The sequence below is a fragment of the Schistocerca serialis genome, chromosome 1 (assembly GCF_023864345.2).
Source record: "Schistocerca serialis cubense isolate TAMUIC-IGC-003099 chromosome 1, iqSchSeri2.2, whole genome shotgun sequence".
Lineage (NCBI taxonomy): Eukaryota > Metazoa > Arthropoda > Insecta > Orthoptera > Acrididae > Schistocerca > Schistocerca serialis.
Window position 1 is genome coordinate 787174120 of NC_064638.1, and position 26934 is coordinate 787201053.

Below are 26934 nucleotides of genomic sequence, written 5' to 3' on the forward strand. Positions count from 1 at the left end.
GGTTGTTGTTCAGATAACTGGTGGCTGAATTTATGTTTAGGTATACAGAGAGTGTATAATTATATTAAGAAAGCAACTGGTCTAATTGCCAGAAAAACAGCCCCTCTGAAGCCCAAGGCAGGTGAAGTCATTATTGATGTAGGGTGGAGGAGATAAGTGTTTAACGTCCCGTCGACAACGAGCTCATTAGAGACGGAGCGCAAGCTCTGGTTAGGGAAGGACTGGGAAGGAAATCGGCCGTGCCCTTTCAAAAGAACCATCCCGGCATTTGCCTGAAGCGATTTAGGGATATCACGGAAAACCTAAATCAGGATGGCCGGAGACGGGATTGAACCGTCGTCCTCCCGCATGCGAGTCCACTGCGCCACCTCGCTTGTTCCTATTGATGTGGGTCGTTTGCCTATGGCCTCCCGTCGGATAGACCGTTCGACGACGCAAGTCTTTCGATTTGACGCTACTTCGGCGACTTGCGCCTCGATGGGGATGAAATGATGATGATTAGGACAACACAATACCCAGTCCCTGAGCGGAGAAAATCTCCAACCCAGCCGGGAATCGAACCCGGGCACTTAGGATTGACATTCTGTCGCGCTGACCACTCAACCTTAGGTAAGCAGATGGAACGCTGGGTTGAACACTACCTCGAGTTGTATGTAGCGGAGAACGAAGTTGTCAGGGATAAAACGCTTCAAATGGCTCTGAGCACTATGGGACTTAACATCTGAGGTCATCAGTCCCCTAGGACATAGAACTACTTAAAACTAACTATCTGAGGACATCACACACGTCCATGCCCGAAGCAGGATTCGAACCTGCGACAGTAGCGGTCACGCGGTTCCAGACTGAAACGCCTAGAACCGCTCGGCCACAACGGCCGGCTTTCAGGGATACAACTGCCGCCATCACACAAATGGTACTTATAGAATAATTACATGCAATGGCTACTATGGAAAACTCAGTAAACCAATAGGTTCTCCTGCTAGTGGAAAGACTCTATGTGAACATGGGATCTCTGCAGATATTATTAAATAAAACAAGTCTGTCCCTCTTAGACACCTACACATACGTCCCACAACCAGCCAGGAAGAAGGTTACAACTCAGTGAGTATGCGGAATTAGAAGATTTGTGTTCTGTATAAAAAAAAGAGAGCAGAAGTGATTGCAACAGTTACCGACGAACGACACTGTCAACTGTAGCTGGGAAAGAATAAGCAAGATCCATCTTAATATGATTACAGATCTTAGCTTCCAGAATCTATCCAGAATCTCTGTGCTGATTCATACCTGGCCGATCAAACGTGGATATCATCTCTCTTCGTCAGCTGCAAGCGAGGAGCCGGGAGAAGCAGTGACGACTTGAAGAACAGCGTACGCTACAATGGACTGCTCAAAATAGAAACTAAATTACATGTAAACAATACTTGTTATCAGCACTCTTCTCAATAGCTGTTAAACATGGGCATCTCTTGCTAAGCAAGAATCTCGGCTGAACAAATTCCACCTCCACTGTCTCCGAAGGATTCTTCAGATTACATGGAAGAGATACAGTACGCAACACGGAAATCGTACAGCTCGCAAGAACAACCAGCATTCAAGCCCTCCTGACCCATCGAATTCGAAGGTAATAGGGACACTTTACTATCGAAAACAGTCTTGATCACAATGAATTTTATTGCAGTGATTGTAACACATTGATTACTGTTTACTCCCACAATGTATTCAAAAGTAATTAACTGGGACATGTCTACAACATGTATGCTGAGCGAATACCGAAAAAACTGCTGTGTGGGGTATTCCAGGAGGATGCGAAGCCAGTCGGAAGATCGCACCTTCACTTCAAGGATTTCTGCAAGAGAGGCCTGACCAAAGCCGGTATTAATACAAATCACAGGGAGACTGTCCGCCCGTGGTAGCTGACTGGTCGGCGCGAAGGAATGTCATACCTAACGGCCCGGGTTCGATTCCCGGCTGGGTCGGAGATTTGCTTATCTCAGGGACTGGGTGTTGTGTTGTCCTTATCCTCCTTTCATCCCCTTCGACACGAAAGTCGCTGAAGTGGCGTTAACTCGAAATACATGCACCACGTGAACGGTCTAGCCGACGGGGGCCCTAGCCACACGGCATTTCCAATTTACCGGGAAAGTACTGCTGATCTGCTGATGATCGTGTCATGTGGCGACTAACTGCGCGAAATGGGGTCAAGCTTGCAGAGGACGAACGCACACATGAACAAATTAGGAAGAGGACAACACGGTAAGGGAGAGCGGCTTCTGTTCGAAGTCCCTCACATTTCACGTCCTCAAACTGCAATGGGCAGTGACACTCTCGGATGGGACTTTTCAACCACAGCTGATGCTGCAGTCTTTGAACCACGTATGCTACACCATCATCCTTCGAGGGTGGACGGATTTCACCACACTGAGCAAAGAGTAAAGAAACCAAAGAAAAATTTGAAATATGAAGTAAAGTTAAGGGAGCAAAAATATCAACTTTGAGCTTTACCGATGACATTGTAACTGTGTCAGAGACAGCAAAGTACTTGGAAGAGCAGTTGAAAGAAATGGACGTCTTGAAAGGTGAATATAAGATGAACATCAACAAAGGCAGAACAGGGATAACGAATGCAGTCGAATGAAATCTGGTGATGCTCAGGGAATACATTAAGGAACGAGATATTTAAAGTAGTGTCTGAGTTTCACTCTTTGGCCGAAGTAGAGAGGATGTAAAATGTAGAGTGGCAATGGCAAGAAAAGCGTAACAGAAAAAAATAAATATACTAATACCAAACTTATAGTCAAGTGTTAGGAAGCCATTTGTGAATGTATTAGTATGCATTGTTGCCATATATGGAAATGAAACATGGACGAGAGACAGTTTAGACAAGAAGAAAATAGAGGCTTTTAGGCTATAAATTGCATGATGCAGGTGTACTAACACCTTGCTGCTTGGAGTGCTCACTGTGCTGGGAAAATAGGTTAACTCGTAAAAACGATCGAATACGTGAAGATGTTTTGTTTAAATGGTTTTGGTACAACCGGATAAGTCGAAAGGCTGGTTCCCTTCTATAACATCCAGAACTGTGGGCAGGACATAGTCGCCATTTTTTGTGCCATAATGGGAGTATTTCTCATTCTCGGTTCCAACTTTCACTCTGCCGCGAAATGCTGCAACAAAACAGTTCGGATTTCCTATGAGTATGATTGGCTGAAACAATCGGAACTATGAAACAAATTACACACGACAAAATATCGTCAGCTTTTCAGACCTGTATGAAAACTGACGAAGTAAGCTTATCTTGTCTGAAAATAACTTTTCTACGAGACAGCATAGTATTTTTTGAAGATATTACGTGTATTTCATGTGTCACTTTAGACTGCTAATCGTGAGAACGGATGAAGATTTCACAACACAACAGGGTGACCATTAATTGCGTGTATTTGTCTACTTTCTCAGAAAATTTGAACTGATTCGCGCAAGTTTGAAACACAGAAGTGATGCGTGAAAGAATCCTCACGAAAAAACGTTTATTGCACGTAATATCCGAATTAAGCTGGATTTCTGAAAGCGAGTTTTTAATTTTATCGTAATAACGCATTTTTAAATATCTGATACACTTTAAATCGTTTCTGCGTATTTAGTTCACATACGAACGACATTTATGTACTTTATTCATCTCAACTTTAAGCCATTATATCTGGACAAGGGATGAAGATTACTGGATAGAAAATTTCATTTTGACTTTATCTCTGTGTCTACCTTCGTGCAAAGTCTGAACTGATTCCTATAAGTTTAAACTATGGAAGAGTATTTTTTTCATTCTGTTGTGCGTAAAATGTGGGTGGTAGCCGTAGTACAAACGGAGCCATTAGCCGAGCATCAATTTTAACACAATTAATATCTTTTGCAAAAGGAATTAATTGATTCGCACTGTTTCCCTTGGCACAATCTCCGGTTCGAGTTCCAACTTTGCTTAATACAGGGTGTTACAAAAAGGTACGGCCAAACTTTCAGGAAACATTCCTCACACACAAATAAAGAACATATGTTATGTGGACATGTGTCCGGAAACGCTTAATTTCCATGTTAGAGCTCATTTTAGTTTCGTCAGTATGTACTGTGCTTCCTCGATTCACCGGCAGTTAGCCCAATTGAAGAAGGTAATGTTGACTTCGGTGCTCACGTCATCAACACAGATTTGCTGTGAACGTTTGGGCAGGCTTTGTTGGCGATGTCTTGACTGGGCCCCATGTTCTTCCACCTACGCTCAATGGAGCACGTTATCATGATTTCATACGGGATACTCTACCTGTGCTGCTAGAACATGTGCCTTTACAAGTACGGCACTACATGCACGATGGAGCTCCTGCAAGTGTTCGTACGCTTCTCAACAACAGATTCGGTGACCGATGCATTGATAGAGGCGGACAAATTCCATGGCCTCCACGCTCCCCTGTCCTCAACCCTCTTGACTTTCATTTATGGGGGCATTTGAAAGATCTTGTCTACGCAACCCCGGTACCAAATGTAGAGACTCTTCGTGCTCGTATTGTGGACGGCTGTGATACAATACGCCATTCTCCAGGGCTGCATCAGCGCATCAGGGATTCCATGCGACGGAGGGTGGATGCATGTATCCTCGCTAACAGAGGACATTTTGAACATTTCCTGTAACAAAGTGTTTGAAGTCACGCTGGTACGTTCTTTTGCTGTGTGTTTCCATTCCATGATTAATGTGATTTGAAGAGAAGTAATAAAATGAGCTGTAACATCGAAAGTAAGCGTTTCCGGGCACATGTCCACATAACATATTTTCTTTCTTTGTGTGTGAGGAATGTTTCCTGAAAGTTTGGCGGTACCTTTTTGTAACACCCTGTATATCGTAACATAACTACAGCTAGACAGATATTCGAATGGCTACTAGATGGCGGCTGGTGAGAGCTAAACCAAATGTTCCTGGCTCAAATAAGAACCGAACACCAAGACTCCTACGAAACCTCGATTGTACGCGCGGCCTTTTCAGTCCTATTTGTTACAGTACGGATTCTGTACCGTTCGGTTACATATCTTTTTTCCGTTACTGTTAGTTGCACGTTATCAGTGAGACAGAGCGAAATATGGATATGTTCACTGTTGAAGAGTTTGTCGGTGTGCAACTCGTGCACTGTTCATTAAAGCTACGGAAGAGCTTCGCATAGGCGCTTTACTAAACTGATCCCACGGCGGTGGCAGTCATATCACAGTAGTTTTTTATCTGCTCATAGACACCTACAGGGAGCTGTATCCTTTTGTGTTAGAATGATTGGCATATTACACAGTTTATCGTTGTGTGAAGACATTTCCAAAGAAACGTAAGTAATCTGTGTAACAAACCGAGTAAATCGTAATTACACTGAAGACTATTTGTCACCTGTACGAAAATACGCAGAAAGTATCCCTCCGGCGCTCAAATATTTTACCGGTAGAGTTCAGCTTCATCCTGTATGGAAATGTCACTTAAAGTACCAACACACCAGAAGGTGGCGTAGAGTGGCGTATGTCCAGCCAAACATTGTGACAAATATCACAGGCTTAACTGAAAGGTTAGTGTGCGAGTACCGGATGCTATATGAAGTACCTAAAAGAGTGTTTGTCGCATCTCACGATGAGGACGTTACTTTTCTGCGTATGGGGGACGTTACTGTAATCAGTACGAAAGCCATACTCTTATAGAAGTCATGTATTCTTCTGTATTACTTCTACGTAAAATTTAGGTACTTATTTATGGTGGCATTCCAAGTCTACATAATTAGTATTAATTTGGATTTCGTGTTATGTTCCGTGTCGTTAAAATATTTTGATCTTATTCATACTGAAACACACCAACGAGGGTAAATTTCTTTTCCATAACTCTACAACATTCCAAAAGTTTTGTTTTATGTCTCAGTTGTTATTAATGAGGTTATAGAGTTCGTTACTCCTTTCATTGCATAAGGAGCTGAGACTGTTGTCCACACTTAAATCAGTGACTACTGCGCACGGAGTTATTTGTCGTGGACGACATGACCGAATTTAAATACACTAGAGAAGAAGTGTCGTGTCTCCCGTGATGTTTAAGTTGTGTGACCATTACGATATGGATTTATTACTGTACAACAGCTCTTAAGACTATGTAAACACAGAGCAAACCTTTAATGGTATCCACAATGATCAAACCAGAGGGCTGTGTGCTAATACACTTAATTCAAGACAGTAATTTACCTGCTTGATAACGTAAATATCACGAAGTAAAGGTAATTGGAAATGATTAATCCTCAAAACACGGGTAAATCGTCATTTATGTGAATTAGCAACTGTTACAATTCGTTATTTCATATCCAGTACGATCGTAAAAATTACGCTACAATTTTATTTGTAAAATATGTGCATCTAATTCGCCTCTGTTTCAAAAAGTCTTACATCAATAATTATTTTTGTCTTCAATCACTTGCTTACTCGTCGCGACCAGAGGAATGCAGGCTGGCTACGATGGGGAATGCTTCTGCGACAACTTAATACAGCTGCATGTACACCAGTGTAGAAAACTACTCAGGTCGTGTCATTGGAGAAATGAGATGCTTCCATACGAAATCGATACCAGACAGGAATAAACAAAGTTAGGAGTGCCCCTGTCTTCCTATAAAGACATTTGCCAGTGGAGTATTAGTAGTATCGAACGAGTACAATTTCAAGAATTCTGTTCAGTAAACTTAATGAATAACCCCATGGGGAGATGTAAAAAAATTTGTAAATCAGTTTCCTTGTTCCGGCTGCTTCATGTTTCTTATCCCTTTAACTACCAACTAGCAGCAGAGGCCAGTCTGCCATTTTTTAGCTTTTCTATTAGCAGCTATACATTTCACTTGATCACTTCGCCTAATTTGTCTCGTCAGTCGAGAGTTCCGGAAAATAATTACCAAAATTTGATTATGGCTTTATGTTGACGTGTTGGTTCACGTTTCCACGCCAGCCTGTGTGGTTAGAAGCAATTTTTAGAAACCTGTATGCTCGTAACAGTCTGCTATTATATGTGGACTCTGCTCAAAGTTGCTATAAGAATTATATTATAAAAACACTTACTCAAGGGAGAGTCTTATGTATGGACCACGGCATCTCAGGCCGAAAGTGTTAAGTGATGAAAACACTTACTGTTGAATAAGAATAAACTATATGTCATTAAAAAGCCACCAGTAGAAATATGAAATGGCTTTTTAAAATGCAAAATTTAAACAATCAACGTAATTTTAAATTATTTGTACCTATAAGGTGGTCTACGTCATAAATAGTCAATATGTTTTCAGTTTTTGTCAATTTAAACAACACATGCCCGAGGGGCCCGAGCAGAGTGATATATATGACGAAGGAAAATGTTATAATATTGTTTAAAAATTTTCTAACGAAGTGTTTAATCATTGTAATAACCTTTAATCTGACAATGATATGCTGTATGAGATTGTCAAAGCTATGTTAATAGCTGTTATAACAGGGAACAAAATAGAACTAATAAATGAAACTGGGAAAGCGAATATCGTCTTGCGTGATTCTCTCTATTGGAACTCCAAAGGAATGAAGATATAAAAAAGAAATGCAGGTGACAATTTTTAAACGACAGGAAACAGGAATAAAAGCAGTAAAAACTAGTAGATGAGTATCCAGATGTGCAATCAGCTACTGACTCAAAGGAAACAATAGAAATAAAGCTGGGGGATCAGAGAGTGTAACATGGCGGCAAGTCACTTTCCATCGCTCCCAGTGTCGCTGGAGTCACCCTCCTGGTAAACTGTGGCTATGCTTACCGACAGTTTGCCCCATCCAGCAGCGACTGCATTCGCCCCGTCTTCTATCTCCTGTCCCTGAGCCGGCAGCTTCACTGTGGTAACGGTCACTCCATCCAGAGCTAGCGGAGGAGACACCTGCACACGAGATCACAGCTGTACTCAACTACGTGCGGGAAACAGTGTGTTCCACAGCAAGAAACTTTACAAGTGCACAGTTAATCACACATTAATTGGCAATTTCATGAATCTTTTAATCTTATTGACAACGATAATTACCAAAGAAGTCTGAATATTTGCGTCATCTTCAGACGCTCTCAGTATGAAACCCTTGACCAGTATTACAGACATTAAGGCAGTGTTACATTTTAAACATGTGTACTCAAGTGGGACAGGGATTTTGTACCTTTTAGTCTATACATTATCGTAGCTCGTAATGTTTACCTTTTTTCTGTATTTCTACTTCTACGGTTTTTCTTTTTCTTTCTCTCTATAAAGACAGTTTACTAGTAGTATTGGTTCCTTCTTATAATGTAAACAGAGTAACATCAGCAATTTTTACTAATTCAAGCTCTTCTATGAGTCAGATTTAGCAGAATACAAACTGAAGTGCCAAAGAAACCGGTACACCCGCCTAATATCGCGTAAAGCCCCTACAAGCACGCAGAAGTGCCGCAACACGACGTGGCATGGACTTAACTAATGCCTGAAGTAGTGGGAACTGACACTATGGATCCTGCAGGGCTGTCCATAAATCCGTAAGAGTACCAGGGGGTGGAGATCTCTTCTGAACAGCACGTTGCAAGGTATCTCAGTTATGCTCAATAATGTTCATGTCTGGGGAGTTTGGCCAGTGGAAGTGTTTAAATTCAGCCACTGGAGCCACTGGACGTGTGGGTGTCGCATTGTCCTGCTGGAATTGCCGAAGTCCGTCAGAATGCACAATGGATATGAACGGATGCAGGTGATCAAACAGGATGCTTACGTAGGTGTCATCTCTCAGAATCGTATCTAGACGTACCAAGGTCCCATATTATCTAGACGTATCAAGGTCCCATATCACTCCAACTGCACACGCCACGCACCATTACCACCAGCTTGAACAGACCCTTGATGACAAGCAAGGCCCATGGATTCATGAGGTTGTCTCAATACCCGTACACGTACATCCGCTCGCTACAATATGAAACGAGACTCGCCCGACCAGGCAACACGTTTCCAGTCATCAACAGTCCACAGTCGGTGTTGACAGTCCCAGGCGAGACGTTGAGCTTTGTATCGTACAGTCACCAGGGATACACATACCACTGATGTTATGTTGAATGGTTCGCACGCTGACACTTGTTGATGGCCCAGCATCGAAATCTTCAGCAATTCGTGGAAGGGTTGCACTTCTGTCACGTTGAACGATTCTCTTCAGTCGTCGTTGGACCCGTTCTTGCAGGATCTTTTCCGGTCGCAGCGATGTCGGAGATTTGATGATCCACAGGATTCCTGATATCCACAGTACACTCGTGGAATGGACGTACGGGAAAATCCCCACTTCATCACTACGTCGGAGATGCTGCGTCCCAACGCTCGTGTGCAGACTATAACACCACGTTTAAACTCACCCAGCTCTTGATAACCTGCCATTGTAAGAGCAGTAACCGATCTAACAACTGCTCCAGACATATTTTGCCTTATATAGGCGTTGCCGACTGCAGTGCCTTATTCTGGCTGTTTACATAGCTCTGTATTTGAAAACGCATGCCTATAACAGTTTATTTGACGCTTCAGTGTATCTCTTCGGACACAATACAAGAAATTTGAACACAGATATAACAGTTAATGTTTCCTACATTTTCCACAACTTCCAGATAGTTAACTGCTAATGAACTAACAGTATAAGCAGATAAAATATAGTTCACTGGTTTGGTTCTATCTTGTTGTCTTCTGATAATTTGCTTCGTATTCTAGCTAACTTATCTGTATTTCAGGCTCCCCAGTAAACATACTGTACCCTTTCCTGAAATATTATACAATAACTATTTCACAATTCTGTTTTTGCTCATTTTTTCCACATTTAATAGAATGGTGCGTAGTAAAATGAGATTGTATTTCCCGTTATTTTCTATTAAATTTATAATAAATAGAAATTCTCTGATGAGTGTAGCATACGGGACCGAAACGTTGGAAAATTTGTTGTTTTTCACTGTTTTAACCCTTTGTTTCCTGACATAAGAAAAAATTTGCTTTTTAACATTTTCTTTGCAGAATTTATGCTATTGTGGCCTCAAATGACGGTAGAATTTTTTGTAAAATTTTATTTTATTTTGCACAACTTTTTTCTCTCCTGGTACTCAGAAGTACCGTCAGACTCCATGGACAGAATCACAACATGCGCAGAAAAATGCTCCAATTTTTATAACTTGTACTTTATTCCACGTAAATATTAAATATTTTTACATTAGAAAATTAATTAACAGAAATATGATATTTCTGAATTTTTTTTTTAAATTTCGCATAAATTTATTCTAGAGCAACTTCACAATGCATAGTAACTTAGCTATACATTTTTGACAGTGTATACATATCACATATTTAGTGATACCTCATGACATCGTAGGAAACAGTTCGTTTTTTCATTGCAGCACAAATATACTTTACATGTACTACATTGTGAATGTGGTCTCGACTGAATTTTATTTCTCGCACACATTTCGCATCGTCCTCTTTAACAACTGAACACTACAAAATGGTTTCCTCGGTTGCCAAGACGTACATCCTTCGGAACAGAAAAGTTATCCTTCGTTCTCTTTGGGAGAGTTATTTCATCTTTACCAGAGTTTCTCTTTTTGAGATTTGGCACTTGCTGTTCATTCATTAGCCCTAGTCCCACAGCACGCCTGAATTCCAGCAGTGGCAGTGCCCCATGTAGATCACTGAAAATGACGTAAGCATTGACAAAAGCAATTTCTATTGCTCCACAGAAGAGACGGTGCCACCATTTCTTTCATCGCTTGTCAAGACCATAAGTTGAACGTAATCTGTCTGCATGATCCACACCACCGATGTTTTTATTGTAATCACATACAATAACTGGACATGGTATAGTCATCTTAGTTCCATCTCTCTGATTTTTTGTCACTACGCTCTGTTCAGTGCCATGGAAGTTTGACGCAAAATACACTACTTTATTTTCCTTCCACTGAAATACTGTTAGGTCTAAAGATGACTCTCTGTGATTTGATTTAGACATTTTTCTTTAGGTAAATTCCCTGGCAAACTTTTCCTGTTTGTTCTAATTGTTCCACAGGCAAATGTATTTACCTATTTCTGTGTGAGAAAAAGTGGACAGAACAACTAGTGAGAGGTAATGCATTGTTGCTACCATAAAGTGTTCACACAACCTGACGGTACTAATAAGTCCGCCTTATATTTTCCACTTTATCTCATTCACATGTAACGTAATGCTTCAAACTATTATAAAAAACAAAGAAGGTAAGTACGTACAATGGAAAACTCAACGGAAGTTTCAATAAATTGCGCACAAATTCAGGCAACACCATGGAAACAAGCACATACAATCTTCTGCTTTCACAGCAGCGCGCGAAAAACAATTTCAAGCTCTGACCACCAGAGAGGTCTATGTATTGCACAATAACATCTATGAAACAGTAGAGCAGAGTTACTGTTACGTACCGACAGGCTCTCAGATCACGAAACTGCACCACGAGAAAATAATGAAAGTCAAAACTTACTGGTACTTCTAAGTACCGTCAGGCAACAAAGGGTTAACTGAAAAACTTATTTTTCTTTCAGGTATGCGTAAAACCAGAAAATTTATTGATTCTGTGTTTGGAAGTGTAGTACTTAAGATATTTGTAGATTTCTGTTTTTTGTTTTTTACAAATATCTAAATGTTTTGAAACTCTGTTTAAAAAATATGGGTTTCTCAAACTTAAAGTTTTGCGGTATTTTACCATTTTTATCTAAAACAGTCGTAACTGTTCTGCATCTTGAAATTGTGGATAACAATGTCGAAAACCTGTGCGCCACAAATGTATCCACTCGTATTCGTGAATTCAGACTATTAAGACCAGAACCGACCGAGGTGGCGCAGTGGTTAGACACTGGACTCGCATTCGGGAGGACGACGGATCAATCCCGCGTCCGGCCATCCTGATTTAGGTTTTCCGTGGTTTCCCTAAATCGCTCCAGGCAAATGCCGGGATGGTTCCTTTCAAAGGGCACGGCCGACTTCCTTCCCTAATCCAATGAGATCGATGACCTCGCTGTCTGGTCTCCGTCCCCAAAACAATCCAATCCAATCCAAGACCAGACGAATAATGGTTATGAAATGACTGCAGGCAGAAGGTGCTGTATATATCCGTTATGAGACCACTCCATTGCTCTGGCAAACATTACTTTAGACATACTTGGATGTTTGTTGATTGATGGGGCAATTTTGAAAACAAATTTGTATTTTCTGTTCCCCGTCATTAGTTGTGACTGTACAAATATGTCTCTTGGTACAGAATAATTGGCCAAACATGTGTCATCTAGAAAAGGCACTAATTGTAATTACTTTTGGAAGAAGCAGGAAGACTCAATGGATTTTAACGATGATCATCACAAAAGGCCACAGTATCTGATTGTGAGAGGAATGGAAAGAGATATCGCCCATGTATTTTTCAAAATGATCATCTAAACAATTAACATGGGCAGTTTATTGAAGCCATTGAATACTAAATGTGAATAATCTGATGGTGATTTGAATAACCACCATCTCATATGTACGTCCACTGAGAACTGTTACAGGAAAGACGAAAGGCAGATCCACACTGCACTATTTTAATAGTTACTGATAACTGACAATAAAATGGCGAGACTTAAATTTAGCTTTTGCATTATGGTCTCGAAACAGTGAGTGATCTGCGACATTTCTCCTGCGTATGTGAATACTACAACGGAATGTAAAGAATTATATGAAATCCATCATATTTGTAAACTCACCCTCAGCAAAGCTATATCTGCAGATGAGTCCACCATACCAGTATAGTTCACGTGTACGATGTTCTGCTCCACTTGGTGGATGGAGCCTCCACTCGTCTGTGAGTTTGTGCCGGCCAATATGTACTGCTCAGACGGTGCGCTGGAAACGATCATATTAATTGGCAGAACGAGATATCTGACAGCACACTGCGCCCACTTATGCACTAAGAAAACACACTGTCCATAACAAGTGTCTCCAACGATTCACAGTTACTAACTGTTAATATGTATTTTTTTTAGGAAATGCGGAGAGCAGATAGTTAACATATGACCAATCTGATACATACGTTTAAATTTCTCCCGCGGGTCAGCTTAACTGGTGTGAGGAGTTAGACGCCATAGAGAAATGGCGCGCCCCGCGATCTGGAATAGTTTTAAGTAGCGCACAAGCGTGGAAAAGGGGCCTTGTTTCGACTTTCGAGAAGGGAGTGGAGCGTTCGGTGGTCAATGAAGGTAGCCTGCGCTTGTCGGTGTTACGTGCTGGTTTCCACGCACGAGACGGCAGGCAGCGAGGGACAGGCAGTCTTGTAACCGCCGCTGATCGGAACAACACGCGAGAGTGCAGCATGCTGTTGCTGGCCCAACGGGTCGTGGTGCAGGGCGTGTGCAGCCGCACCGTGGGAGCTCGCCAGAAACTCCATTTCGAGTCAAGTTTCTTGAGGTCGACTGAACTGTTAAATGTCATTCAATTTTCACCTTAGGTAACTGAATGTTGACTAAATGCACCAAAGAGTTTTCTTATTGCATGTCTGGAGCAGCTGTGTAGAGTTCTTTTATAAAAACAAATTTTTTGTGACTGTTCAAATTCTTAACTGTTTTAGAGGCCACGATCCATTGTTCCTTCTTAAGATTGGTTTGAACAGTTTTTGCAACTGTTTAATTATTAATTATTTGAGGGCCAAAACCGGCTGCCTTGTCAAAGGAGATGTTTGAAAATACTAACGATCAAGTGAACCAGCTCCATGATTAAATTCCGCCATTCCACAATATTTCCAGTTACATAATATTCTAAGAATATTACATATGAAGACAGCACTTGAAAAGATTTTATACGCAAATGGAAACATATTATAACATGCTTGTACGTCGCTCCTTGGAGCCCATTGTGTCGTTGTAAATATTTTGAAACTACATTCACGGGTTTGTTTCATGGCTAGGAGAGTCTTTGTCACTTCTGTTGGGAAACACCGCTCTAAGCGAAAACACAGTGATTGTTGCTTCCTTTTAAGAATGATACGCCGTGTAGGTTGTAGATTATATCTTACAACTGTGTGTCAGAACATCAACACCTGGTTAACCGCCTTTAGAAAGAGAACACCGCTGTCTGTCCATATTCCACAGCGTCGTGGAGAAGTGCGTAAGAACGGTTGGCGGAACTGAGATAAGCCTTCGCTAGGTTGTTGCTTTGAGCTAGTCTCGTGAGGCATTTACGACATGTGCAGCAGGTAACACATTATGCCCATAGGGCAGCTATACAGGTTCGAGTCATATTCTGGAAACGGCCCGTTATCAAAAGTTACATATAGAAGTACTTAATTCACTACTAATGGGTGACGACACATCTGAAGGTACTAATAGATAAGCAGCGATACTAGCATCACCTAATGGTCTGATAAATGTGTTACACCTGCTACGGTGAAGCACACGAACAAACCAAGAGAATAATGCAGATACTCCAGTTTCAAGCAGATCCGTCAATAATCCATAGTACAGCAATCCAAAACATAGTCCAGTTAACGGGCAGGTCACGAAAGTAAGATGTAAGTGAGGTAGAGACTATAGCATAAAATGTTTCGTAGTGCCTCGCAGCCGCCCGGTGGCCGGGATTTATCTCATGTCCGACGTCCATGGCGAGGAATACACAACCACTTGCTGGCCTCTTTTACCAGCCGGCGGCGGTGAAGTTTATAGCGGAGGTCGTTGTATATCGATCTCACTGACGGATGACAGAGACACAGCATCCCTCTCCCTCCCTTTAATCGGCGCTTAGCGCCAGAAGTAGCCCGGTCGATGTCGTGATCAGCGTATGGGAAGGGTGGCCAAGTCATCTAAATTTTCACAGGGAATCTCGGCATCTCGACATGTGGAGTCGCTGAGACCTCAGTTGGGCCAGCGGTGGTGGCCGAGCGGTTCTAGGCACTTCAGTCCGGAACAGCGCGACTGCTACGGTCGCAGTTCGAATCCTGCCTCGGGCATGAATGTGTGTGATGTCCTTAGGTTAATTAGGTTTAAGTAGTTCTAAGTTCTAGGGGACTGATGACCTCAGATGTTAAGTCCCATAGTATTCAGAGCAATTTGAACCATTTGAACCTCGGTTGGCAGCAGGGAGAGCAGTGTTGATCCTGGAGTACGAGGGCAAGGGCTTTTGAGACGGTGGTGGTTGTGTCGAGGTAGAAGCCGTTAAGTGTAGGCTCAGCTGGTTTTAACATGAGACTGACAGCTTCTTCCGCATCTGCACTTTAATGGTGAGAACTAACCACTCGGCTTTGCAATTTGAGGCTGGCTACAACGACGGCACTGTCAAGAGCACTATGACGTTACCAGAGCGGAAAACCAGAAAGATAATGGATAAAAATTGAGGAACGTTGTCCGAAACGATTGTTTCTAGGATCCATTCAATGACAAATATATTCTGCAGTGCACTTTATAGTCTCCTTTTATGTAGTATTTAACGTTCTAACGTGAGGAAATTTGAGTAATAGGTTTATGACGAGGAGTGGCAACTGGGCGAAGAGAGCGCCAGCTGGATCCAGTTAGAACTGGAACCATTGCAGGGGTGCTGATTGGGTTGACGTACAGGACTTGCAAGGGCAGACTGTCCTCTCGATGATTTTCCAGCCTATAATGGAGCGTATTTGTCATACAGTTGAGTTTAGTAAAGCCGTGAGGATTTTCATTTACTCCTGAGAGAGGAAGCGAACGAGGCAGCGCAATGGTTAGCACACTGGACTTGCATTTTGGAGGACCACGATTCAAGCCCGTGTACGGCCATACCGATTTGGGGTTTTCCGTGATTTCCGTATATCACTTAAGGCAAATGCTGCGATGGTTCCTCTTAGAGTTCAGAGCCACTTTCCTTCAGCATCCCTTCCTGATCCGAACTTGAGCTCCGTCTTTAACGATTTCTTTGACAACGGGACGTTAAGCGCTAATCTCCTCCTCTTCACCTCCTGAGAGAGTAATAGCAAAAGCCCACAAACTGTTTTCGCCGCTCAGTTGCAAGTTCAGGTAAATTAATGTGTCTTAAGTATCGGTATATAATCAGTTGCAGTTTCTTTCTGGCACATTCTAGCGCGTACCAATCACTCTCTTTGGGGATTTCGTTGTAAATATATCTATGAGAGAGTGTGACTGCTGTTCGTATGATGGGCAGGAGAAAGCTGAAGTAGCGACACGTTTTAAAAAGAAAGCACCGACTTAAATTTCATACTGGATGGACTAGTGTATAAATGATTTACGTTAGTGTTACCAGCTGTAATTATATGCTAATATGTCCATCTGAGACTTGAAAGAGCAGTTTCGAAGCAAGCAAACTCGTCCAGTTTAGGCGGTTTGTAGATAGAGCTGTAAAAGAAGGGAACTAGGTCCTTGGCTTCTCTGGCTGCTTCAAAGACATTTAAACCAGTATAGCTGGACATATTCGCGCTTTTTTACAAGTTAAACCTACCTTCTCAGCGCACTGAGCTCTCTTAGCTCCAACGTGTTGGTACACCTGCATCTTGCAGTTTGTAGGCTAAAGTCCCTGAAGTTGTTGTTTTGGTCTTTAGTTCGAGGAACTTTTTGATGTAGCTCTCCATGCTACGCTATCTTGTGGATGTCTATTTATCACCGAATAACCATTGTACCGTACATCCTGAATCTGCTTTCTGTATTCATCTCTTAGTCTCTGTGTACGATTTTTAACCCATCATACTTCCCTCTAATACTAAATTGGTGATCCCTTGACGTCTCAGAATGAGTCCCATCAACCCATAGCTTCTTTCAATAAGATAATGCCACGAACATCTTTCTGCCCCGTTCTAATTAGTATATTTTCATAAGTTACGTACCCTACCCATCTAACCCTCACCACTGTTCTATAACACCACATTTCAAAAGTTTCTATTCCCTTGTTGCCTAAACTCTTTATCGCCCCTGTTTCATATTAATATGTGGATACACTCCATAAAAATATTTTCAGAAAAGGTTTCCTGACGCTTAAATTTGTATTAGATGCTAACAAATTTCTCTTCTTCATTCTCTTCTTTCATTGCCATTCTACATTTTATATCCACTCCATTTCGGCCATCGTCGGTTACTTTGCTGCTCAAATAGCAGTAATTAGCTACTACCTTCAGAGTCTCGTCTCGTAATCTAATTCCCTTGGCATTACGTAATTTAATTAGACTACCTTCGATTATCCTTATTTTTCTGTTGTTTATGTCCATCTTACATCCTGCTTCCAAGACACTATCCAGTCTGTTGAACTGATCTTCCCAGTCCTTTGTTCTCTCTGACAGTATTTCAATATCACAGGCAGATCTCACTTTTTCCTTTTCTCCTTGACCTTTAATTCCTACTCCAAATTTTTCTTTTGTTTGTTTTACTGCTTGCTCGGTGTGTAGACCGAAAAACATTAGGGATCGGATGCAACCCTGTCTCACTTCCTTCGCAACCACTGATTCCTTATCAAGCCCCTCGACTCTCATAACTGCCGTTTGGTTTCTGTAAAAGTCGTAAATAGCATTTCGCTCCTTGTATTCTAACGCCGCTGCTCTCAGATCTTCCAAGAGAGTATTTCAGGCAACATTGTCAAAAGCTTACTCTAAGTCTGCAAATGTTATAAAGGTAGATTTTCCTTTCCTTAACCTGTCTTCTAAGCGACCTCGTAGGATCAGTATTGCCTCGCGTATTCCTACAGTTCTTCAGAATCCGAACTGATCTTCCCGAACGTCGGCTTATACCACTTTCTCCATTTTTATGTAAGGATTTCGTGTTCGCATTTTGGAACCATGACTTACTAAACTGGTGTTGTTGTTGTTGTGGTCTTCAGTCCTGAGACTGGTTTGATGCAGCTCTCCATGCTACTCTATCCTGTGCAAGCTTCTTCATCTCCCAGTACCTACTGCAACCTACATCCTTCTGAATCTGCTTAGTGTATTCATCTCTTGGTCTCCCCCTATGATTTTTACCCGCCACGCTGCCCTCCAATACTAAATTGGTGATCCCTTGATGCCTCAGAACATGTCCTACCAACCGATCCCTTCTTCTGGTCAAGTTGTGCCACAAACTTCTCTTCTCCCCAATCCTATTCAATACTTCATCATTAGTTATGTGATCTACCCACTGGTAGTTCAGCAATATTCACACCTGACTCCACTTGCTTTCCTTGGAAATGGCATTGTTATATTCTTCTTGAACGCCGAGGGTATTTCACCTGTCTTATACAATTTTCTCACCAGGTGAAAGATTGTTGTCATGGTTGGCTGGTTCTCCCAAGGCTAACAGTCATTCTGAAGGAATGTCGTCTACTCTCAGGGCGTTGTTTCGACTTCTCTTTTGTGCTCTGTCAAATTCTCCTCGCAGTCTTATATCTTCCACATCATGTTTACCTACGTCCTCATACAACTTTTCTTTGGAGATGTCTTTAATTCTCCTTTATGCGGTATCTATCTTTTCCCTGGTGATATGCGTCTAACTCCTTACACTTTTCCTGTAGCCGTTCATGCTTAGGCATTTTTCGTTTCCTGTCAATCTGACTTTTAGAAGTTTGTATTCCATATTGCCTGCATCATTTGTTTCATTTTTATATTTTTTTCATTTCATCAATCAAATTTAATATCTCCTGCGTTATCCAAGGATATCTACTAAGCCTTGTCCTTTTAAGTACTTGATCCTTCACTATTTTATGTCGCAGAGCTATCCATTCTGCTGTATTTCCTGCCCCTGTTCTAGTCAATTGTTGCTTGGTACTCCCTCTGAAACTATCAACATCCTCTGGTTTATTCAACTTATCCTGCTCCCAACTCCTAAATTTCCTTCCTTTTTGCAGTTTTTAGTTTTAATTTAAAGTTCATAACCAATAAATTGTGATGAGAGTTGACACCTACCCATGGAAATTACTGTTTAAAATCTGGTTCCATAATCTCTGTCTTACTATTAAATAGTCAATATGGATCCTTCATCTGTCTTCAGGTCTTTTCCACGTATTAAACCAATTGTTAGCTGAGATTAAACTGTGCTTTGTGCAAATCTACCAGGTGGTTTCCTCTGTATTTCATTTGCTACAACCCATATTTATCTTCTATTTTTCCTTCTCTTCCTTTCCTGCTATCGAATTTTAGTCACCTGTCACGATTAAATTTTCGTATCCCTTAACTATTTGAGTAATTTCTTTTATCTCATCATTCATTTCTTCAATTTCTTCATGTTGAAAGCATGTAACCAAATTGTTTCCTTTTTTATTAGTGAAAGTATCAATGATTAGATTGTTCCAAATTAATTATTCAACAAACCTGCATCTGACGACGTCTGTGAACTTGTTTCTTGTACTCCTCCATTTTGCCAAATATGCAACAGGTATTTGACTCAGCAATCAAGTTTAAGAGAATAATGCCATTTGTGCAATGGCATTAAGATGGCCCTGAAAAATTAACTTTTGGCCCTGATGTTTACTTGGTGAAATTATATCTTGGCTGGCATTGTTTTGTCTCTGGTTATGACTTGGATAATTATCATTACGATTTGAAAAATTCTGTTGAGTGTTCTGACGAGTGGGTGGGCCATCAAAGGTTTGTCGTCGTTGGTAGTAATCATTGGCTCCGTATGGTTGATGGCGGTTCTGGTGCCACATTTGGTTTCTTTGTAAAAAAGATGTGTTGGAATTATTCCACTAATTCTCCCAGTTTTTCTGGTTGGTACTGTACTGCCGATTATTTTGTGGGGTATTGCCATGTTGACCATTGCGGAACGACATTGATGGAAGGGGATGATAATTTTGATTCATGAATGGGTAGGCATTCACATCATTCTAACATTCTGCTGTTACTGGGGTTATGGAAGAAAGCGTCTTGCATTTCCATATTGAGGTCTATTATTCGGAAACTGCCTGCCGTTATTACGGAAACGGTTGTCTCTATTCTTTGGGTTTCCGGGAAAGAATGTGACTAGATCGTAGATTGTGTGTTTCACCCAGTTCAAGAAGCCGTAAAACACCAAGAAAAGTGTTCAAGTTTTCTGTGCGATTCCCTGTCAGCAACGGAACCTTCAATGATCTAGGTAATTTTGAAATACAAAGCTGAATGAGACCGGAAGCGCTGTAAGGTTCAGTTAAATGATGATACTGTTGAATCATGTGGTCAAAATATTGTGTCAAAGTGCCAAATTGTGAGTTATAAAAATGAGGCATATTTAGCAACTGATCTTTCACATCGCGCTGTGAAGTGGGATTCCAGTAAGGATCAAGAAATTGTTGTTGGTATGACTGGAAAGACAAACATTGGCGTGCAATGTATCACATACGTGTTGCAGGTTCGCCTTCCAAGAAACTGCAGACAAGTTCTAATTGATGTGCCACTGGCCAATTTGGAGGAAAAGCGAATGTAAATTGCTGAATCCAATCAAGAGGATGTAAATCATTCGGGTTATTCCGGAACATTTTAAATTTCTTGATTGACAGGAAGTGTTTGTAATCTACATTGTCTTGGGTGGAAAAGATGGAGCATCATGGGGCAAAGAAAATTTGCCTGGGAAGGAATTACTTTGTACAGGATAATATTGTGCAAATGGAGCCTGTGAAGATGAGATTTGGGGCTGTTGTTGCTGGTATGCAAACGGATTTTGCTGCTGTTCTGGGACAAAATTACGAGGCGCACTGTCGTCCTGTAATTATTGCTGAATATCGCAGAGTTTACTATGAATTGAGTTGAGTTATCGTTTTTGTTGTTCATTAATAGTGATTTGTTTACTTTTAAATTTAGCCAGCGCTTGGTATTAAGTTGTTTCTGAAAAAGGAACTGGGGTTGTCTGATCTAAATCATTTTCTGCATGCGTTTCCAAAGCGGTTACTCTTACCGTTATGTTTTCTAATTGTGAGTGGAATTGCTCACCCTGTTCATTGACCTTTGTTTTGAGTGACGTCAGATGTCAGGGATTGGGTACGTGATTCTAAGGCCTGTGTGTGCTCAGAATGAGCAGCGGAAGTTTGTTCCAACTTTTCAATAGACTCAGGTGGAAGTACCACATTGACTCTGTCCCTAAGGTTAGTAACGTCGCGCTTATGCGTTTCAATTATATCCTGTAATTTATTGTCAGTTATTTCTTTAAATGTGTCGATAGTTTGAGTTAATTTCTGAATATTACCGGTAAGGTATTCGTCACGTTTTGCGTTCTGTTCATCACGCTTAGCACACTCTGCACAGTATTGACCAAATTGTTCATCACGTTTAGCATTGTCTGCACGGTTCATCATGCTTTGCGTCACGTTCTAATTTATCTTCAACTAGAGCTGGGGATCTCACCTCGGAATTTGGGTGTTGCAACTCATATTGCTGGGGAGGGCTGCTAAAAACTGTTTGAGAATTCTCAGATGAAACAATTTCTCTGTCTGTGGAAGAATATTGCAAGAGAAATTGGTTATCGGAATCAACCACATGACTTTGTGAAGGTTGAATTAACATGAAGAAGTCATGGGAAACTGTTTCTAATTGGCTTACTACGTTCTGAGAATCCGAAGGCAGAAGAGGAACCTAGGTAGAATTTTGTGATTTTGTGGCGTCATTACTTGCCGCAACTTTGTTATGAAATTCCAGATCACTTTGTGAAGTAGGAGGGTTAGCTGACAAAACTAGGCCGTTGTCCGGTAGTTGTTGCTTACGCGATTTTGAGGAACTGCGTAATTGTACTTTATCACCCCGTCGATTTGTTTTGGACATCTTGAGGGAGACAATATGGCGGAAAAAATCTCAAAATGGTCGTAATTCACAAGACGATATTTTTACACAAAAAGTAAAAGAATTAGAATGGACACATAAAATCAGTATAAACAGAAGCTAGAGCTAAAATAAATATTCACAAGCGTAGCAGTAAACTCAATATTACACAACTTGCAATGAGCGCACAGCTGAAACAGTGGTGTAGAAGCAAACGCAATATTACGCAACTAGCAACGCAGCACACAGCTGAAACAGTGTTGGGGAAAGGAATGCTCGCAACAAAGCCCACAGTTACGGAAAGTATATCCAAGTACGTCACCACAGAGGATGTCGCCAAGTGAAAGTATGTAACCAAAATTGTATCCTTTTTTTTATTAGTGAAAGTATCAATGATAAGATTGTTCCAAGTTATTTATTCAACAAACCTGCAACGTCTGTGAACTTGTTTCTTATACTCCTCCATTTTGCCAGAAATGCAACATGTATTTGACTCAGCAATCAAGTTTAAGAGAATAATGCCGTTTGTGCAATGGCATTAAGATGGCTCTGAAAAATTAACTTTTGGCCCTGATGTTTACTTAATGCAGTTATATCTTGACTTGAATAATGCCAGTTGTGCAATGGCATAAAATTAGTTATTTGAAATAACTTTGCTTTGATAACATTAGTTATACCAAAATCGATTTCAAACTGTCAACTGCACATATATATTGCATAGAGTCCTCATTTTCTTTACATTCTTTCATTGGTGATTAACTTTACTTTACCTCTCATTTTCATATTCAATAGAAGCAAAGGATGCGGATTCTGATTCAGGCTGTTAGATTTAAACACAATGTTGATCTCTCTCTCTCTCTCTCTCTCAAGTCATACACAAAACCTACCATTTCCAACACTTTTGTAGCACGAATCACTCTTACAATAAATTTTACAAAACGCGTACTGTGTCATACCTTGGACATACAAATCCTAACTCTGAACATTATCTAACAAAAACCATTTTGAAATCATTATGTATCTTCTGTCATTGACGTGCTAAAGTTTTCTTACTTAACTGTGCAACGAGCGCAACTCCCACCTTAAAGTTGTCCGCACACGTCTGCTCCTTCGGGGCATCTAGTGGCGACTCTCGAGTTTTTTTACTGAGTGCGCCCGGCTCTGTTAACCATCAAAGATTCTCCTACTCAAAGATATTATACTCGTTCCACCTTGCGGTTGGCAACTAACGACTTTATTTTCTGGATCTTCCCTGATCAGACCTTAGCACATACCTTTCAATGTCTGCGGAGCTGGTAGGCATATAAACTTGTGCTACTGTGGTGGATGTTGGATTCGTGTCTATCTTAACTATGATAACGCATTCACTATGCTGTTCATAGCAGCATACACACATTTATATTTTCCATTATTAATTCTACTATTGCATTACGCCTATTTGATTTTGTATTCATATCCCTGTTTACTGGTGACCAGAAATTCTGTTCCTCCTGCCACTGAACCGGTAATTCTTACTGTATTGAACTTCAAGTGATCCAGTTTCCTCTTTCAATTTTATAACCTACCTACCTGATTAAGGGATCTAAGATTCCACACTCCAATCCAATGAATGCCAGTTTTATTTACCCTGATGACAACATCCTCCTGAGTTTTCCCTGCCTTGAAATCCAAATTGGGGCCTATTTTACCACCGGAATATTTTACACAAGAGGATGCCATCATCATTCAACCGAAAATTCTCTAGAGAAAAATTACAGCTATAGTTCCCCTTGCTTTTAGCCATTCACAGTACCAGCACAGCAGAGCTGTTTAGGTTGATGTTATAATGCCACATCAGTCAATCATCCAGAGCGTTGCCCCTGAAACTACTGAAAAGGCTGCTTCCCATCTTTGTAAACCACACGTTTGTCTGGCCTCGCATATGGTGTATGGCTATCAGCGTCAAGGAGGCATGCAAACCACCCCACCAGACGCAAGGCCCATTGTTTATGGGGTGAAATATTGTACTGTAAAGAATGGATGCCCATCATCACTTTTGTGAGGAAGTTTGGCGCCGATGCCATAGTGAGACACGCTGGTAATCAGGATAAAACGTTTTGTGTGTCACAGTTGATAGCATATTGGACCCGCATTTGGGATGACGTTGGTTCAAACCCACGTCCGGATGTCCAGGTTGAGGTTTTCCATGATTTTCTTAAATAGATTCAGGCAAATGTTAGGATGGTTCCTTTGAAAGGCCACGGCCGATTTCCATCCCCATCCATGAAAATATCTCAGCCTGTGCTCCGTCTCTAGCGGCCTCTATGTCGACAGGACGTGAAACCCAGTCTTCCTTCCTTGACAGATCATAGGTCGCTAACGAGCTTATTTCAGATAATGTTTTATCTTGTGAAAAGTCCCGTGACACTGCTTTGGACATTCATATTTTGCACGTTTCTTGCTTAGATTATCAAGGGGACAGATGATGTGAGAGACACTTGTAAATATTACATAATAATTTCTGGATTTTTTCTGCGGCATCCACATGTTGCTATGTCGGGTGAAGTGCTTTTACCACTTAATGTGCAGTCTAATTACACCATTTAGTCTTGAACGAACTCGAAACATTCGTAGGTTGCTGTTCAGTTCATTTTATTGTGGTGTTTGGAACAGTAGACATCATTTTGCAAAGTATTGCCCACTCATATCAACACTTAATAACGTATCATCCAGATGATTAACTGTATTCAGAAAGTTTTCGATCATCTGTTTTTAAAAAAATCTTTGGAATATCTTTGGTGCAACAACAATTCGGAAACACAACCTATTGTGCCTGTATAGTCCAGCCGGCTTGAGTGGCCGAGCAGTTCTAGGCGGTACAGTCTGGAACCGCGCGGCCGCTACGGTCGCAGGTTCGAATCCTGCCTCGGACATGTGTGTGTGATGTCCTTAGGTTAGTTAGGTTTAATTAGTTCTAAGTTCTAGGGGACTGATGACCTCAGCAGTTAAGTCCCATAGTGCTCAGAGCCCCTCCTTTTGTACAGTCTAGATGAAGTGTTGGTGACCATGAACTGGCCTTTAGCAGCAATTGTAAATAAGCTTCGGATCTACCAATACTAGACACTTACTGTCCAGCTGATAGTCCTGACATAAGCTCTTCTGGCCTTGGAATGGGTAGACGTTAATTTCTGATTGTACATTAATTCACCACCAAGACGCAGGGAGCCATTTGCTCTTCGTAACACTACCTGGCATGTTGTCTATTGATGGGATGTAAGGGAAACAGTATATCTTGTAGCACCAGAATATTTAACTTGGACTTGACGTCATCTCGCAACAATGCTGTCACTGGTCTAACTCTAAAGTAGAGAAGTGTTGCGGAAGCCGTAGCTATATGTGAGCTCCGTAACTGTATGCACATCTTCAGTCCAGTGAAAATAAATATAAAATTTGTTACACAGTGGCTTTAGGTCATCGAATGTACAGCAGCTGATATAGCATTGATGACGTCTACTATTTTCAAACAACAGATGTAAAAGTGTCCAACCCAAAAACGTTTTGTGCCTGACATTGATGGTACAACTAATAAATTAATCGGGCCGATGACAGTTTAATACAATGCCGTTAGTTTGCATTTAACATGCAAAGTTATGCACTGCTTGCTGTAGGATTGTAATCTTTGTGATGGGCTGATGAGACAGAGAATTGGTCTGTGTACAGTTTTCTTCACTTTTAATAGACCTAGTGAATAGGCATGAACAACGAATTTTATTAATTGGTTGTTGACCGACAAGTCTGTTTGCATGGCCATCATTTTATGTATCAGGATCGTTAGTGGCACAGAAATATTTTTTGGCTGCTCTATTATAGATTTTAGATTCAGTTTTCGTTCCATAGGTACAAAAAACGAGAAGATTCTCGTGGGTGTGGAACATGTCAGAACATATAACGTAAAACATTTGAATATAATACTTACTCCCCTGACCATTTGTCAGGAGATTGTCGAAACAGGTGAATACAATGCAGTAAACTGGGAAACCTAATACTTACAGAATTAACATGCTGTTAGAATGAAACATTGTTACGCCTATTAATAAATTTATCATATAAAAAATACCTAATCTTGACTGTGATAACTAATTGTAAGTCTGTCAAAACTGAAATCTAACAGACATTTTTACTTAAGCTGGCTTAATAGTCTCTGTTAAGAAGTAGAGTAGTAGGAGTTGCCTATCAAAAAGTCTTTCAAACTCTGTTTAAGGTGTGCTTTATCTGAAACCAAGTTATTAATGGTGTCTGGAAATTTATTGAAAATGTGTGTTACTGAAAGGTAAGTGATTTTAGGTCTTTATGTAGACTGTTCTTATTCCTAGTATGGACACTATGAATTGAGTTATTGGTTGGAAATAAAGATGTTACTTGTAACAAATTTCATTAAGGAATAAATATACTGAGAAGCAGTGGTTAGAATACCAAGTTCCTTGAACAGGTTTCTACATGATGTTCTGGAATTTACAGCACAAATTATTCTTATCACACGCTTTTGTATCCTAATAGCTTTTGCTCGGTTTGATGAGTTACCCCAGAATATGACTCTGTATGACGTAATAGAATGAAACTAAGCTAAGTATGCAACTTTTTTTATATTTATATCTCCTAATCTGACATAATTCTCAATGAAAATACAGACTTAGGCACTTAAGAAATTCTGTTGTATGCCGTTCCAAACTGAATTTATTATCGAGTTGTAATACCAGAAATTTAACATTGTCAACCTCTTCGATCTGCATGACTTCATACGTTATACACATGATGGAAGGAAATGTCTTACAGGTTCTGAACTGCATATAGTGGGTCTTCTCAAAGTTTAATGACAGTGAATTAGCTTTAAACCATTTAATAATGCCACTGAAAATTTTATTAGCAGCTATTTCTAAATCTGTACTTGACTTGCTACTTATTGCAACGTTTTTCTCATCTGCAAACAAAACAAACTTAGCATCTGACAATGTAACAGACGAGGGGTCATTAATGTAAATAAGAAAAAGCAATGGAGCCAAGATGGAACCTTGAGGATCGTCACATGTAATTTCTTCCCAATTAGATGAAGACTGGCTGCTTACTGCACAGATATTTTGCAATGACACCCTTTCTTTCCTGTTAGATAGACAAGACTCAAACCATTCCGCAGCATTGCCGGTGACACAATAATATTCTGC

General features: G+C 40.8%; 1 protein-coding gene across 1 annotated transcript in view; it reads right to left on the minus strand.

Moving 5' to 3' along the window:
• LOC126433168 (trypsin 3A1-like) overlaps positions 1–26934 on the minus strand; it is a 77202-nt gene that overhangs the window by 11726 nt on the left and 38542 nt on the right. Inside the window, exons 3-4 of the mRNA XM_050090447.1 lie at positions 12789–12963; positions 7812–7928 (exon numbers count right to left, since the gene is read on the minus strand). Of these exons, the coding sequence (XP_049946404.1) occupies positions 7812–7928; positions 12789–12963 (292 nt within the window). The remainder of the gene's footprint in view (positions 1–7811; positions 7929–12788; positions 12964–26934) is intronic.